Raw genomic sequence first — 18,280 nt, 5'->3', positions numbered from 1 at the left:
TGCCAACATTTGGTTTGAGTTGCTGAAGTCATTTGATGCAAACGAATGAATAAAGGAAGAACTTTAAAACGTCTGACACATTTCTCAGTGCTTGATTCTGAGTAATTGTGAGGCCCTTGAAGCATCGCACTAGCCACATGGGAGCTGCTTCTCGGTGAGCAGCTCCTGCACAGCTGAGATAATGTTTAAATAACCCAGCCCCATGGGTGGTGGAGGGGAGAGGGGATGTTGGTTTTTCCACAAAACCCACACCCCAGATCAATTCTGTGGTCTGACCCATGCAACCCATGGAAGTCAAGTAAGAATGTTGTTGGGGAGGAGAGCTGATCTAGTGGTGATTGATTGATTGATTGATTGATTGATTGATTGATTGATTAAGTGCCATCAAGTCAGTGTCAACTCTTAGCAACCACATAGATAGATTCTCTCCAAGATGATCTGTCTTCAACTTGGCCTTTAAGTCTCTCAGTGGTGCATTCATTGCTGTTGTAATTGAGTCCATCCACCTTGCTGCTGATCGTCCTCATCTTCTGTTTCCTTCAACTTTTCCCAGCATTATGGACTTCTCCGGGGAGCTGGATCTTCACATAAGACCCATAAGGTCTAGTGGTAGTGAGCATGAATTGTGCTCTTTGCTCAGCAAGGTCCACCCTGCTTTGCATTTGCATGGGTGACTAGATGTGAGTGCTGGAAATTGGGCCATAGCTTTGTGGTAGAGCATCTGCTTTGCATGCAGAAGGTCTCGGGTTCAACACTACATGTGAGCACGTAAGATATTCCCCTGAGGGGATGGGGCTGCTCTAGGAGGAGCATCTGTATACTTGCATGCAGAAGGTCTCAGGTTCCCTCCCTGGCATCTCCAAAATAGAACTGAGAGAGTTTCCTGCCTGCAACCTTGGAGAAGTCGCTGCCAGCCTGTGTAGACAATACCAAGTGAGATGGACCTATGGTCTGACTCGGTAGAAGGCAGCTTCCTATGTAAGTTGCTGCCAGTCAACGTAGACAGAGAGTACTGAGCTAGATAGACCAATGGTCTGACTCTGTATAAAGCAGCTTCGGAGCTTCCGTGTTGGCTGCTCGTGAGAACAGCCTCATTGTCACAGTTATGGGAGGCTGCTCACACAAACATAGCTTCCATGTGGGTAGGGTTATGATTTAAATGTTATTGAATTTATAACTTTAAAAGATAGATTGATACAAACAGCAGGAAAACAACCTCCAGTGTCACATCCACATAATTGTTTAAGCCAAAGCCAATGCTTCTTGCTTAACATTTTCCTCTTGTTTTAACAAAACAAAATGATTGATCATCATTGCACCACAGAAGTCTAATTTTAGTTCATTTCCCCTTTTCACAGGGCATTGAAAAAAGTCAGTTTGTTCATAAGCATAGTACCCCATTGTATACTGTACATGCTCACCACAGCATTTTAGTTTCCTACATTTATTCTTTATTGTTATTCATTAATAAACTATGATGATGATGATTGATGATATACTGCTTTTCAACAGAAAAGTTCTTAAAGTATTTATGTTGATAAATAAGATGGTTCCCCAACCCCAAAGGGGTTACAGTCTAAAAAGAAACATAGACAAGAGCAACAAGTAAGGGACAATTGCTCTCCCCCTGCTAAATATAAGAGAATCACCACTTTGAAGGGTACCTCTTCAGTTGGCAGGGAGCAGTAGAACTGCTAGTAGAAACCATTCACCAACAGTAAGTTGTGTATTACCAGGAATCTACATTCTCTTCTTACAGAACACTTGAATAACAATAATATAACAATGGATTGTATCCTAACCTTTCCTGCCCTGGTGCTTGAGAGCCATACATTCTTGTTATGAATGGAAGGGGGGTTGTGCTCACACAGGGACCCCTTCTGCTTGTGGAAAGACTGCTTACAAGAATGTAATTCTTCTTTCATTCATGGAAGGAGTTTGTAGAGTGCTGGCAGAAGAGAGGTTAAGAATGGATACCACCCTTTAGGTCCAAATGGAATCTTATACCCAATAATCTACTGAATCCCTTTTTAGATCAGTGTTCCAATACATCTACCTCACAGAGTTGTTGTATGGATGAACATAACCCACACACACCACTCTAGGCTCCTTGGAGGAAGAGCAGGACATCAATGTAAAAATAAACAAAATTAATTAATTAATCTGGGCATAGGTACAGACCCAGCGAATATGTAGGAAGGTTCCATCTGCTTGATTACATCACAAATGTCAGTACCAGTACAACACATTTTTTTAAAAAAAATTCTAACGGGTAGAAATACTACCTGTATAGAAGTTTATAGAAAGTTTCTTTGGAGTTTGTATCTAAGAGATTTCATTGAAATATAATTTCATAGATTTCCTGAAATTGTAATTTGCAAATGTTCCTACCACTTTATTTTATATTTAAGATCTTGTGGTATACAAGAATCCTATATAGGAACATAGGCAGCTATCTTATACCAAGTCAGACCATTGGTCTATGTAGCTCAATATTGTCTACACAGACTGGCAGCAGCTTCTCCAAGGTTGCATGTCTCTGTTAGCCCTATTTTGGAGATGCCAGGGAAGGAACTTAAGAATATAGGAACAGCCCTGCTGGATCAGGTCCAGGGCCCATCTTTTCCAGCATCCTGCCTCACACAGTGGCTCACCAAATTAGAAACAATATGTTTCTGATTTAATTAACAATATAACAGTCTTTCAAATTTGGTTAATGTTCTGGATTTCTTAACATTTCTTGGTAGCTGCATATAACTTCTAACTAGCAAGAACTGGAAGAAAGTGGGTACGTTTACATATATATATATATATATATATATATTTGCTTTATATCACTGAATATAAAAGTATTGCCATCTTCAGTGAACTCAACAGACATTGACATACTAGATTTCACCCAAACATCAAAATTGCCTTGTTTCCTTACTGTTAGAAATCCATCATAATGGTAGCCAATTGAAATATGGCAAGCATCTGTTTCACTTCTTTCTAGTAGGCCCTCTCATACACATGCCCGCGTGTGCACACACATCCACATCTCAAACTAACAGCTAGTGGTTGAACTGCCTCTACTTCTTCCACAATCCGTTGTGAAATATTTGCTGAAGATTTATCTTCTACCCATTGGCACGTTGCAGCCAAAATTTGCTGTGTAATATTTTATAATATTAGGTAGTGCCATTTTCCCATACCATGTACTGTAGCTTGTTGTATCACATTACTCTTTAACTGAGGGTACTTAGAATTCCAAGAAGAGAAACATTAGTGCTTCTGAGAAGTTCCGCTAACTCAGCTCCATGCATTGCTATGCTGACTGAGTAGTGGGGGCAAATTACCTAGGAACTGCACTGTACATATTTTTGGGTGACACAGAGGGCTTACTGGGGAGGAGTAATTCTCACACACACACACACACACTAGCACCAGTGCAGTGCTAGTCTGGAACTCTTCAGAAGCACTGGTGCTACACCACTGCTTCTCCTGTTACAGCGGTGCTTCATTAGGCAGGATGTCAGACACCGATACAAACAAAAAGATATCAAGGTCATTCCACACATCCAGAAACTGTGTTCTACCTGGATTGGGAGCTGTGTGTGCTCCCAATTTTCAGTTGTGTGGAAGCAAGATAAGTGGAAGACCTGGGTAAAAGTGATTGTGTGGAAAGGTAGGAGGAAAAGCTACCTACCTTGCTTCCACAAAATCACTTCTATCCAAGTTTTCTTCCTAACTTGCTTCCACACAACCAAAAACTGGAAGCACACACAGCTGCCCAACCTAGGTAGAACACTGTTTTTGATTGTGTGAATGACCTCATAAATCTGAGCAAATAACTTCATCTTCACACTGGGAATTCTCCCCTATCCATGATAATTTGCTTTTAGTCCATTTTCTCAGAGTTTTGTTTTGTTTTCTTGGTCACTAGCCCAAAGGTATCTGTTTAGATGTTTAATGCTTAAAGCATCTCTGAGACTGAGAATTAAGAGGTGATTTATCATGAAGAATCATTTTGCCTTGGGTTGGTTGACTGGTAGTGTTTCTAAATGTTTTGTATAAATTGTAAAGCTCAGGTGTGTTTAGATTTGGGCTTTTTAACTTTGAGCGTGATTGTCTCAATCTGGTATTAATTCCTGTGTATACAGCATTAGCACATCAAGTATTCATGTCCTGAATACATACATACCTCACTTGCGTCCCTACGCTATACACATAGCCACTGACATTTGATTTAAACATTATGCTGCCCCAGTTGTGTGTAATCCTGCTCAGTTGTGTTCCATCACCTCCGGGATCACTTTTAAATCAAGTTTTAGCATTGTTTTGAAGCAGGTTTCATGGCTGGACTGGTTCTCTTTAGTCTTAACCTTACCTTTGAATTTCCAGCCTGCTGTTATTGGTAGTCATGCCCAGCCATGCACATTTTATAAACCTGAGTGTGTAACTGATGGTTTGCATTTCTTAGCAACATGTGCACTTAGATCAGCCGAACTCAGGCATCTATAGAACCTGAGCCAAAGAGAAAGTGAATTTGTAGCCAGGTTCTTGATGTGGCATTTTTTAAAAAAGGTATTTGAAATGTATGAATATGCAAGCACAGTTCTGTCTTTAGATCTTTTTGAGTCAACATGTTGTTCAAATTTTAAAAAATAATGAATTAGAGTACCGGATTTTAGCTCTGTTAAAGAGGAATAATTCGATTAAATGGCTACACATATTTTAATAGCTATTTTCTGCCTGACTGACATATTTCAATTAAATATAAGGGCAATTGTTTCATAACATTAAGAAATCCAGAGCAGGGAGGTGGAGAGAAATGCAATTTAAGTTTCACAGAACGTTTTGCTTATAAAGGAAACCATTAACAGCATTCTTAAATGACTTGTTTCTTAATGGAAGACACACTGCTTGAGTGAGGAACGAATAATGGGTGATATTCAAAAGAAGAAAAAGGAGCAAGCCACCAGTTCTCTCAATCCTAACGAGCTACAATCAGTCACTAATTAGTCTTCTGTTTTTATAATGATGGTCAACATTCTTCTTTCAGGATAGAAAGGTGCTCACGCATACTTGAATCAAACTGGATTTAAAAAAAAAATATTTTGAGGGTCACTGATTTCAGAAAATCAGTTTTTACTGCTATAAGCTGACTTAAAATGTTTAAAGGATAAACATAACCATGTATACCACTCTGGGCTCCTTGGAGGAAGTGCAGGATATGAATGGAATGGAATGAATGAATGAATGAAAAATATTACTGTTACCTCTTGCCCAAAGGCTAATATAAAGACCATGTTGCCTTTGGCCATGGTACCATGTTGGCTGCCTTTGGGCATCTGCCAGAGAGTGAAATTAAAGGATCAGTAATATATCAGTATTTAATAGGATGTGTGTGTGTGTAAAATATAAACTTTTAATTTGGACAGCCACTTGCAAATCTGTACAGTCCATTCTCTTGCATGCTGAATCAAAAGTGAAACTAGCAAAGTAAGTTTTCAGATATTATCAGAACAATAGGCTTACAGACTTACACAGGAACATAGGAAGCTGCCTTAGACCAAGTCAGACTATTGGCCCATCTAGCTCAGCATCATCTACTCTGACTAGCAAAGGCTCTCCAAGGTTTCAGGCAGGAGTCTTTCCCAGCCCTACCTGAAGATGCTGGGATTGAACCTTGATATTCTGCATGCAAAGGTCCCAGGTTCAATCCCTGGCATCTCCAGATAGGAGATGCTCTATTACTGAGCTTGAGCATGTAAAATTGAAAAAAACCTTAATGACTCATTTTAAAAAGAGTCAACCTCTTGCAAAGTCAGTCCTATGCATGTTAATTCCAAAACATGGTACTTACCTTTTCTGTTTGCCTTTATGGATTGCTGCACGAACTTCACTTCATTAATTCAGCCATTCACTTTCTATACTGCCCTTCCTAAAGTGGCTCAGGTTAGTTTACATTAAAATCAAAACCACATATAAAACAATTTTTTTAAAAAAACCACACATTTAAACCAGATTGTGTGTGTTTTACTTTGTCACTTTACTTTGTCACTGCCTGACAAAAGGGGTGGAGTCAGCTAGGGCAGGGAGAGGCCCCACATTCCTTTGACTCACATCCTGTGTCTCAGTTGGAAGGCTACTCTACATAAGAGGTGAAGGCCCAAGAGCATAGCAAACAGAGCATAGCAAACAGGACATAGGAGTTTTGCAGGAGTTTAGCGGGAAGTGTGTGGGGCAGCCTGGAACAAACCCCTGTGATCACAAGGAGCCTGGTGGAGAAGAGAACATAAATACAAATTCCTCCCTCATATCCCTCATATTCTTGGGAAAGGCTGTTGGACAGATAAATAGCTAATCATTACAGCTGGGACCTATCCTTCTAATAAACTATCTAATAAACAGATAATAAACTTAAATTCATTCCCTTGAGACCAAGGTGGCGGATCTGGAGAAGCTCAGAGAGACAGCAAAGAATGTGGACGAGACCTTCAGGGATGTGACAGAGGCATCCCACTCCAGGGCTGGTAGCTCCTCTGCTGTCAGGGAGAATGAAGGTCTTGGGCAAGGAGGACATCGGTCTGAGGAAGAGGGAAATGATCCTTTAGAAGGGACCCCTTCCGTGGATGATGAGCCCATATCCTCTCGCACAGGGGATACTCCTCTGGTGGGTGGGGGCCTCCTTGTAGTTGGTGATTCGATCATTAGAGGGATAGAGAGATGGGTTTGTGACCTGCGTGTTGACTACACAGTGACTTGCCTGCCTGGTGCGAAGGTTGCGGACATACAGAGTCTAGACAGGCTCTTAGGCAGTGCTGGGGAGGAGACAGCTGTCGTGGTGCACTTCAGCACCAACGATGTGGGGAAATGTAGTCGAGAGATCCTGGAAGCCAAATTTAGGCTGATAGGTAGTGTATTGAAGTCCAGGACCCCCAAGGTAGCATTCTCGGAAATGCTACCTGTTCCACGCGCAGGTACAGTGAGACAGACAGAGCTGAGGGGTTTCAATGCATAGATGAGACGTTGGTGCCGGGAGGAGGGGTTTAGATTTGTTAGGCACTGGGACACATTTTGGGGCAAGCAAGGCCTGTACAAAAGGGATGGGCTGCACTTGAACCAAGATGGAACCAGACTCCTGGCACTTAAAATCAAAAAGGTTGCAGAGCAGCTTTTAAAATGACACCTGGGGAACAGCTGATGGGAGCTGGGCAGTATCCCGTGTGGTAAAAGCCATCCTTTAAAGTGTGAGGGTGCAAAAAATTCAGATAAAACAGAAGGGGACAGAGCAGAACTGCATAAAGAGCAGACGGGAGCGGGTGCCAGCAGGTCAAAGAGTCAAAAGAATAGCATACATCAGGTGAGAGACTCAACGTATAGGTGCTTATATGCCAATGCCAGAAGCCTCCGAGCCAAGATGGGTGAGCTGGAGTGCTTGGTTGATAATGCAGAAATAGATATAGTGGGCATAACAGAAACATGGTGGAACATTGAGAACCAGTGGGACACTGTTATCCCTGGGTATAAAGTAAACTCTATAGAAAGGACAGGGAAGGTTGCCTAGGAGGAGGGGTAGCAATGTATGTTAAAGAAGGCATAGAATCTAACAAGCTAGAAAACGTAGGTGGACTAGATTCCTCCACAGAAACCCTGTGGGTGACAATACAAGGCCTGAAAGGGAACGTGCTACTGGGGACGTGCTATCGCCCTCCGGATCAAAACGCCGGCAGTGACTGGGAGTTGCAGGAGGAAATCAGGGAGGTGTCAAGGAGAGGCAGGGCTGTAATTATGGGTGACTTCAATTACCCACACATAGACTGGGTAAATTCACAGTCAGGTCATGACAAAGAGGTCAAATTTCTAGATACGCTAAATGACTGTGCCCTAGAACAATTCGTCTTGGAACCAACCAGAGAGAAGGCAACCTTGGACCTAATTCTGAGTGGCACCCAGGACCTGGTGCATGATGTCAGTGTCATCGACCCTCTAGGGAACAGTGACTATAGTGCCATCAAATTCAGCATACATTCGGGGAGAGACTCACCAAGGACATCTAAGACGGACATTTTGAATTTCAGAAGAGGACACTTCTCCAAAATGAGGAGTATGGTGAAAAGAAAGCTGAAAGGGAAAATCGGGAGAGTCACTTCGCTCCAGAATGCATGGAGTTTACTCAAAACCACAATACTAGAAGCCCAGTTAGATTGTATACCCCAAAGGAGCAAAGCTACCACTAAGTCCAGGAGGATGCCAGCATGGCTAACGGGTACCATCAAGGAAGCCATAAAAGGGAAGAAGACTTCCTTCCAAAATTGGAAGGCCTGTCCAAATGAAGAGAACAGAAAGGAAGACAAACTCTGGCAAAAGAAATGCAAGGTGACAATAAGGGAGGCAAAAAAAGAGTTTGAGCAACATTTAGCCAGAAGTATCAAGGGGAATAACAAACACTTCTTTAAATACATCAGAAGCAGGAAACCTGCTAGGGAGGCGGTTGGACCATTAGACAATGAGGGAGTGAAAGGGATTATTAAGGAGGATATGGAGGTTGCAGAGAAGCTCAATGGGTTCTTTGCGTCTGTCTTCACGGCAGAGGATACTGGAGTATATACCTGTTTCTGAACCAGGCTTTTTAGGGATGGAGGCCAGAGAGCTGAGTCAGATAGAAACGACAAGAGATGATGTTCTAAACTGCCTGGAAAAACTGAAAGAGAACAAATCACTAGGGCCGGATGGCATCCATCCAAGAGTCCTCAAAGAACTCAAATGTGAAATTGCTGACATCCTTGCTAAAATATATAACTTATTGCTTAAATCGGGCACTGTACCAGAGGACTGGAGTGTAGCAAATGTAACACCGATTTTCAAAAAGGGATCCAGGGGCGATCCGGGAAATTACAGGTCGGTTAGCCTAACGTCCGTTCCAGGCAAATTGATGGAAAGCATCCTCAAGGATAAAATTGTACAGCACCTAGAAGAACAGGCCCTGCTGAGAGTGAGCCAGCATGGCTTCCGCAAAGGTAAATCTTGCCTCACCAACCTTTTGGACTTCTTTGAGAGTGTCAGCGAGTGTGTGGATCAAGGTGATCCAGTTGACATAGTATACCTGGACTTCCAAAAAGCTTTTGACCAAGTTCCTCATCAAAGACTCCTGAGGAAACTTAGCAGTCATGGGATAAGGGGACAAGTAACAACTGGTTGAAAGACAGGAAACAGAGGGTAGGTATAAATGGAGAATTTTCACAATGGAGGGAAGTAAGAAATGTGGTCCCCCAGGGATCTGTACTGGGACCGGTGCTTTTTAATTTATTCATAAATGATCTAGAAGCAGGGGTAAGTAGCGAGGTGGCCAAATTCGCAGATGATACCAAACTCTTCCGGGTAGTGAAATCCAAAACGGATTGTGAGGAGCTCCAAAAGGATCTCTCCAGACTGGGGGAGTGGGCGACAAATGCGGTTCAATGTTAGCAAGTGTAAGGTGATGCACATTGGGAGGAAAAACCCCAACTTCAAGTATATGTTGATGGGATCTGAGCTGTCAGTGACTGACCAGGAGAGGGATCTTAGGGTTGTGGTTGACAGCTCGTTGAAAGTGTCGACTCAATGTGCGGCAGCTGTGAAAAAGGCCAACTCCATGCTAGGGATCATTAGGAAGGGGATTGAAAATAAAATGGCTAATATTATAATGCCCTTATACAAAACTATAGTGCGACCACACTTGGAGTACTGCGTACAATTCTGGTCACCACATCTTTAAAAGGACATTGTAGAACTGGAAACGGTACAGAAGAGGGCAACCAAGATGATCAGGGGCCTAGAGCACCTTTCTTATGAGGCAAGACTACAACACCTGGGGCTTTTTAGTTTAGAAAAAAGACGACTGCGAGGAGACATGATAGAGGTCTATAAAATCATGCATGGTGTGGAGAAAGTGGAGAGAGAGAAATTCTTTCCCCTCTCACACAACACTAGAACCAGGGGTCACTCCATGAAATTGATTGCCAGGAGGTCTAGGACCAACAAACGGAAGTACTTTTTCGCACAACGCGTGATCCATTTGTGGAACTCTCTACCACAGGATGTGGTGACAGCCAATAGCCTGGATGGCTTTAAAGGGGGTTTGGATGACTTCATGGAGGAGAGGTCTATCAATGGCTACCAGTCGGAGAGCTGTGGGCCACCTCGAGCCTCAAAGGCAGGATGCCTCTGAGTACCAGTTGCAGGGGAGTAATGGCAGGAGAGAGGGCATGCCCTCAACCTGTGCCTGTAGCTTCCAGCGGCATCTGGTGGGCCACTGTGTGAAACAGGATGCTGGACTAGATGGGCCTTGGGCCTGATCCAGCAGGGCTGTTCTTATGTTCTTATGTAGATTAAGCCAGGCTAAAAAGATGGGTCTTAAAGGCTCTCCTGAAGGCCTCCAAAGAAGTTAATCCTCTTGTATCCATGGGGAATGTGTTCCATAGACCAGGGGCAACAACTGAGAAGGGCCAATCCCAGGATGCCAACAGATGAACTGGTGGCACTGGAAGATGGGCCCCTCCTGATGATCTTAATGAGAGGTGGGGATTTTGTAGAGAAATGTGCTCTCTCAGGTTAGCCAGACCTAAGCAATTCAGGGCTTTAAAAGTAATAACCAGCATTTTGTACCTTGCCCGGAAACATATCGGCATACAAGTTTCCGAACTATACACGTGGACAAATGTGTTGGTACCCCTCCACGAAGAAAGAAGAACCCACAATTGTCTTTGAAATAACTTCAAACTGACAAAAGTAATTGGCACCCATCGTTTATTCAGCATTTAACAAAAATCAGACTTTGCTTTAGAGTTCTGATGCAACAGAATATTTCAAATAATAACACAAATGAAAATGGCATGGACAAAAATGATGGGACCCTTAACCTAACATACAAAGGCAGCCCTACATAGAGCAGATTGCAGTAGTCTAACCTGGAGGTTACAAGCTGGTGTACCACTATTTTCAGGCCATTCTCCTACAGAAACATGTGGAGTTTTGAATCAATTGCAGCTGGTAAAAGGGGCTCCTGGCCACAGCCTCAACTGGAGGCACCAGGGTGAGACCCAGGTTCAAGAGCACTCTCACGCTATGAAACTGTTGTTTCTGGGGAAGTGTAACCTTATCCAGAACAAGAAGTTCTATCCCATCCTGCAGATTACGACCCCGTCAAATGAGCACCTCCATCTTGCTTAGTATTATTATTATTATTAATAATTCAATTTCTCTACTGCCCTTCCAAAAATGGCTCAGGCGGTTTACACAGAGAAATAATAAATAAATAAGATGGCTCCCTGTCCCCAAAGGGCATACATTCTAAAAACAAAAAACAAAATAGACACCAGCAACAGTCACTGGAGGTACTGTGCTGGGAGTGGATAGGGCCAGTTACTCTCCTCCTGCTAAATAAAGAGAATCACCACGGTAAACGGTTCTTCTTTGCCCAGTTAGCAGGGCCAGTTATTATCCGTCATCCAGCCCATTACTGCCTATAGGCAGACATTTAAGGCGCTAATGCCATTTCCTGTGATTGATGGTAAGGAGAAATAGATTTGAGTGTCATCAGCATATTGATAACATCCAGCACCAAATCCATCTAATCCCTTGAATTAAAATGCCTCAGATCTGCTGGGAAGCATATTCACTCTTCAGATACCCCGAGGCATAGAGCCTTGTGTGAAAAACCTCCAGGATGGTTTTTGACAACCTGAAGACTGATGCTAATTCCTGGAGATTAAGATAATTCCTGATCTTGCTAGTCAACCCTGCTGCTCCTTCTTGTGACTACCTCTGCACCATTTTCCCACTGAAAATTGCCTTATCAAAGATGGGATTAAATAGCAAAATTATTTAACTCCTAAAGTGCCAGTGGAGTGAATGACTGACATACTGGCAGGGGCAAGAGAAGAGTACAGAGGTAGAGAGTTAAATGGGTTAGACCCCCACACTGTGGTCCTGATCTGGATCACAGCCCTGTGTGGTTGCCTCCAGAGGTGCACCTAGGTAATTTTGGAGCCTGGACCTAAAGGCCTTTGGAGGCTGAGGCCCACACCACCACCACCACAAGTTAAGCATCATCTCCCTAGACACACACACACACACACTACAGTATTTTTAATATGCGGGTTCTTGAGGGCACAAACAGCAACTGAACTCACAAGAATGTACAGTAAGAATATAAAGCAGGTCTATTTGTGCAGATATGCATTAGCAGAAGCATTTCAACATGCATTTCGACATATTCCCATCCTGCATATTTCTTTCCTCACTCCCCACTCTGTCTCTAAAGCAGAGGTCATGCTTGTCCACACGGCACAGTGTGGGCCAGTGGTGTGACAACCTCGTCACCGCCTGGGACAGAGTATAGAGGATTTGGACGGTCCCAGGGGGTGTAGAGGCCCTCCCAGAAATCCAGGGATAAAAGCACCTCTGATTGCCACTCATGAATGAAGTCAACCCCCCAAACTACATGGTGATGCATTTAATGTAATCTATAGTTTGGGCCTTATGTAAACAGAATCATCATGTGTTATAGTTGGATGGGAACTGGAAGGTCTTCTAGTTCAATTCCAGTACAATTTCCAAGTGCAGGAAATAGTATGTGCAGGGGAGGCTAATTCATTAGCAGGGGAGGCTAATTCAGACTGGAAGCATGAGGGGGAGCTTTAATACTTTGCATCCACAGCCCATATCAGGATTGGGCTCCCTGGAGTTGCTATTTGATCTTAGGTAAATAGCAACCACTGATGCAGATTGAGATTGCATTGGGGGCAAACAATTAGATCCCTCTCCTTCCCCACAGTCCCATCCAGATCGATCCCACATACATGTGCTTTTAATGTCAGAAAAACCAAGCATGCAGACCTGAAGCATATAATAAGCATATTGTCCAGTTTGAACCTCAAAGACAGGACCCTTGTAAACTAGAAATGTCCTCATTATCCAGAACTGGGCTGTGTAGTTCAATTCTTTCAGCAGTGAGAGACTAAGCAATTTAATTATTTCTCTTTGCATGGGATGCAGTTTTTGGGTGGTGGGGAGAGAAGGGTGTGAGTGAGGGGCATATGATAACTTTGGAATGGTTTGGAATGCTCTCCCAGTGGCCATTCGCTGCTCAGGCTCCATCACAGCTTTTAGAAAGCTTGTTAAATCTTGGCTTTTTATCCATGCTTTTACATAATTGTTTTTATTGCTGCTTCTATGTGTTTTTACCTGTTGTATCATTTTTATGCTTGTATTTGATAGATTCTAAATTTGGTTTGCTTTTATTTTTTTAGCTTAAATATTTTTATTGTCATTTTATTGTATGTTTTTTAACTTTTGTAAACCGCCTTGCGATTGTTTTTAATAAAAGGCGGTATATAAATGCAACATTAATTAATTAATTAATTAATTAATTAATTAATTAATTAATATAAAATAACATTTCTCACTTTGATTTTGGAGTTGCTTTCCCCATCACCCACTTTCAATATCTCTCTGTGTGCCCTGGAAATAGGTAATCTTGCTGGATCTGCTCTGGCCAGCTATTTCTCAGTGTGCCTTGATGTGAGTGCTGCCACATTCTGTCCCAGTGCCAGGTCCATAGTTTCACTCAGGTACATTTTCCGTGCTTTATCCGTGTTATTATCTTGTGTCTCCTTTTGGAAATGCAATAAATATGACTGACCCTCTCTAGCCTGTTCCCCCCTCCCCGATCATGAGAAGAATGTATTAATATCGCTTTGATATCTATGTGGAATGTGGAATGTGCATTCTAATGGGATTTTCTAAACTCGCTGGGAGGAATATAAATGGGAGCAGACTCCAGGATGATGGCATCTCTGCTCCCTCCAGGAGGCAGGAATGGAATTTCATTTGTACCACACTTTCATTCTGTGTTTCCTACCACTTCTGCCAGGGTATTGTAGCCCAATATTAAATCATTTGTTCCTAACCACAGGCCAGTGTGAATGTCTTCTGAGTGACCTTGGTTCAATAGCAGGGAAAGTGTATTTATCTCCTTTCCTCCGTTTCCTGCAACCTAGAAAGGGTGTGTGTGAGTATGGGCTAGTTCGAATGAGAATTGTTCTAAAACAAACACTGCTATTTTTATTATGAATACTATATTATATTCAAGGCAAAATACAATAGAAAAGATGCATATGTTCTTAATGGGTGTGTCTGGCTAGTGCAACTGTTGCATAAATAGGACAAGCGTTCAGATGGTTTCCTTTTAAAGAATTATTATTGTTTTTAGATGACTTTGGCTCTGACTTTAAGCATCCTTTTTATCATTAATAAGGAACTGATGAACAGACACATAAATGCTCATGAAGCCCGGTTAAAATTAAAAATAAAATTGGTATATTCACCCACTTGGAGAGGATCAAAACTGACAATGGGATGTTCAATGCACTTGTATGCACATCTGTATTTCAGTTTTACTCTACGGACGCTCAATATATTTTTCCTTTTCGTTATTACATTCATTTTCATTATCTATTATATTAATTCTCCTGGGTGTGCCTTGGAATGTGCATCCCAGCACCCAGCTGATTGGCTGGGCAGTGGACATGCCTGATTGGCTGAGGTGCACCCAGGAGGATTGGTCGCCACTGCGGCGGGCCTGGTCACAGAGGCCAGAGGCAGTGGCAGCCCGCCCATGGAGGCAAAGCCCAGGAGGGGGGAAACAAAGTGTGAGGGCAGAAGTGGCGGTGGGGAGGAGAGGCGGCTGGGCCCGGAAGCGGAGACTGGGACAGAAGGCGGGGGGGTGGGGAGAGGTAACCGCCGGCCCCAAAGAGCGCACAGATGCTCTGTTCAGGGTTGGCTAGTTGTTTCATTATTTATTAAAATGTCATCCAGTCATTTACTTATTCATACGTTAAAACCACTTTTGTTTTGTTATTTCATTTGTACCACTGTTGAAAGGACATTTTAAATAACGATGTGAACAGGACAGTGCATCCCCAATATATAATTATTCATAATAATAACAGATACTAGCTAACATGATACGCAATGCTAACAATTCCAGGAGGGTGCTCCAGCGCCACTGCTGTGGACATGGAAGCAGAGGTGCCGCTGGGGAGGAGGAGGCTGGCTGCATTACCAGCATGATTGTGGTTACTCCCATTATGGCATCCTCCCACTGCTAAGGACATAATGCTTCTGTGTCCTCCTTAGCAGTGGTGCTGCAGTACCCTCACTTTGCCATCTGCCTTGCATGTCACATCAGCCAATAGGAATTAATGACAGTTTTCAAAACGATAAACCTCAGCATTTGACACCCAAGTGACGAATTTCAACTTCCACTGTGAGTTTCCGATTTTAGGTTTTACATTTTGTGGGCACACACTGAATTTTCTAAAACCCTATTTTCCTTTGAAGCAGCAGTGACCATTCATCTTGGAACTATGCTGGATCGGCATTGTGCTTTTCAGTTTCTCAAACAGAACGAATCCTCTGCATGGTGATTATTAAGCATCTCTTTCCCTTCCTATTGTCACAGGAAGGCACATAAATGTAAGTGACTGCTGGCCATCTGAATCTTGTTTGTTTTTGAAGCCCTGGAAGCACTTTGAAAGCACTAGATGTGGAGATGTTTCTGAAGTTTTATTTCAGTGTTTAGCTATCTGTCATCCAGAAGTGCAGTGTTTACTTAAACACTACAAGTTCAGTGTTGCAAATTAACAAGCGCTGTAGTAAATTAGAAACTTTGACATTAAACTGCTGCATTGAACGCTATAATTAAAAGCAGCTCCACAAATGTTTTGCTCTTTGGGACCAGATTTACAGAAATATCTATATTTTAAAAACATCAGCTTCCCAAAGAAAAACTTAATGTGTACAATGCTAAACCACAGGTATATGTTCCCAAAAGCTTATTTTATTAGGAGCCAAACTAAAATGCCATGTCGAATTTGAGATGCCTGCAGAAGCAAAGACATTGTTACTATTGCCGAGTTCCTGTTCAGATTACTGAGAAACATAGAAGCTTGGCAGAATTGCTGTCAAACATTTTAAGCCCTCTTTGGACAAACACAACTGCATAGGCAACCAATATGTGGAGAATCGATAGACGCTGCTGCCTGCTGTGTGCTAATTCAAAGGCATGTCTGCAACATGCCTATGTTCATATGCATGTACATACATTCATAGTACTCAACAGGGGCATACCAAGGTTGGAGTGGGACCATCGACGAGATTTTAAAATGGAACCCCCTCACTGCCTTCCTCTCCTGCTCCTGGCCCAATGTCTTTGCTAACTATCCCAACCAGTTACAAGGTGTAAATAACAGCGGAACCAACTAATACAACAGAATCAATGAAGAACTTGAATCATTGCACATATATTTTTATGGAGTTGTATTATATTTTGAGTTTTGTAAACCAACTAATAATAATAATAAATAATAATAATAATCTCTCACTGCTTGGCATTAACTGCAAGCTTACTATTTAGAAGAACATTGCAACTCTATTTTAGGACAGGGAAGTCACCTTAGGGCTGCACCCAAACACTTCTCCTCATAGTAAAATTTAGTAGGACCTACTCCCAGGTAAAGCCTACTCAAGGAATGGTTTATAATGAAATATTATTATTTTATTTATTCATTCCTTCATTCGGTTTCTATACCGCTCTTCCAAAAATGGCTCAGGGCTGTTTATACTACCTTTCTCAAGCCTTCATTTCAAGATAAGGATATTGCTGCCCTTCCAAGGGTTAGCAGCTCTCTCTATTTCCCTCCCCATTCCACCTCCCCAACCACGCTGAGTGGCAAAGTTTACTTTGGGGGACAGAGGCGTTGCGTCAGCTTGCCGCTCAGAGCAACCTTTTTACCCCCTCAGCAGCTGAATAGGTACTGTTAGGGAAGAGGCAGGTGCCTTTAAGGAAGGTAGAAACAAGCTAAAGGTTGGGGGCTCAAACACGGGCAAACACGAGGACTCCCACCTTGTTCTCCAGCTTGTTTTTATTATTTATTTATTTATTTATTTGATTGGTATACCATCCTTCCAAAATGGCTCAGGGTGGTTTACAATTAAAACAAACCACTAAAACAATAAAGAGCTAAAACAAATTAAAAACAATATAACAACAATTAACAATTTAAAAACATTTTAAAACAACAGTTAAACAATTAGAGTGATTAAAAGCCCGCCAATCTGGTTAGAATGTTAAAACAGATTTAAAAACCCTGGAAAGCCAGGCCAGACAAATACGTTTTAAGGGTGCTCCTGAAGGCTAATAAAGAATTCAAATTGCGGATTTCCACAGGGAGCACATTCCACAGCCCCGGAGCAGCTATAGAGAAGGCCCGCCTCCGAGTCACCACCAGACGAGCTGGTGGTAACTGGAGACGAACCTCCTCAGATGACCTTAATGTGTGGTGGGGATCACGCAGAAGAAGGCACTCTCTAAGCTAGAGCTCTCTCTCTCTTCTAGCTCTTACCTTTGAGGAACTCAGAGTCCAGCTGCTCAGAGGCAGCAAGTGGGGCCAGCTCCATCTGAAAGAGGGCACGGAGCTGCGTAGAGGTGTGGGAAGTCGTCTCCGCACTCATGAATGCTCCCCAGAGCTGTGACTCCTGCGGCGGTGGCGGATACCCCACCACCTGGCCGGTCTCAGCAGCAAGAATAGCGGGACATGCCCAGAAGAGGAGGAGCCTCCGCTGTTGTTTTTGCAGCTCCTCAGTCCGGCTGCTGCTGCCCACTGGGGGCTGCACTGCTGCCTCTGCAGCCACCAGAGACTTCTTCCACGCTACCACCCACTTCTTCTGTGCCACCACCCATGGAAGTGAGAGCGCGAAGGAGAAAAGCCGAGGGACCCAGCTTTGGGCCCTTTGGGGACCAGCAACCAGCCTGACTGGTGAAAAGAGCCTGATTTTTATGCCCTTTCAGTGTAAATTTAGTTTGATATTTGTTGTGCATTGTTTTCATCCACATATACTTGTCTGTTGCTTTGAGCAGTCCTTTAGGAAAGTGCGGTGGGGGCAAAAATGTTGAAAAGAAATAAATATAAACGGACAAGCCTACCCTGGTTAGAATGTGCATTCAGATCAAAACTGGCATTTCCTCCCTTTCTGTCTCGCATTGACAACATTCATATGTGTGCATACAAATATCCCATCAAAGGCACTTCTACTGGGTCAGGTATATTAAAAAGCCTTTAACCCGAGAACAAATTCAGCATTTCTGTATAATGAGCACACTTAGATTAGCCATAACAACAATCCAGAAGCCTTCATTATGATCTATAATATATTGCGCTAAATGTTAATGGCACTGGCATGCCCTATTGAA

General features: G+C 42.8%; 1 protein-coding gene across 8 annotated transcripts in view; it reads left to right on the top strand.

Moving 5' to 3' along the window:
• The window catches only part of LOC128325886 (uncharacterized), a 147,006-nt gene extending 128,996 nt beyond the window's left edge, over positions 1 to 18,010 (top strand). For all 8 annotated transcript variants that reach the window (XR_008307710.1, XR_008307707.1, XR_008307711.1 and 5 more), the window contains 3 exons: positions 13,499 to 13,598; positions 15,373 to 15,504; positions 17,426 to 18,010. Coding sequence is in view for 3 of the 8 variants with exons in the window: in XM_053251735.1 (XP_053107710.1) it covers positions 13,499 to 13,598; positions 15,373 to 15,502 (230 nt within the window). In the remaining 5 variants the exon portion in view is untranslated. The remainder of the gene's footprint in view (positions 1 to 13,498; positions 13,599 to 15,372; positions 15,505 to 17,425) is intronic.
• Positions 18,011 to 18,280: the final 270 nt, after the last annotated feature.

This window comes from Hemicordylus capensis, chromosome 5 (genome assembly GCF_027244095.1).
Source record: "Hemicordylus capensis ecotype Gifberg chromosome 5, rHemCap1.1.pri, whole genome shotgun sequence".
In the NCBI taxonomy this organism is placed as follows: domain Eukaryota; kingdom Metazoa; phylum Chordata; class Lepidosauria; order Squamata; family Cordylidae; genus Hemicordylus; species Hemicordylus capensis.
This window is presented reverse-complemented; position numbering and strand designations above follow the sequence as displayed.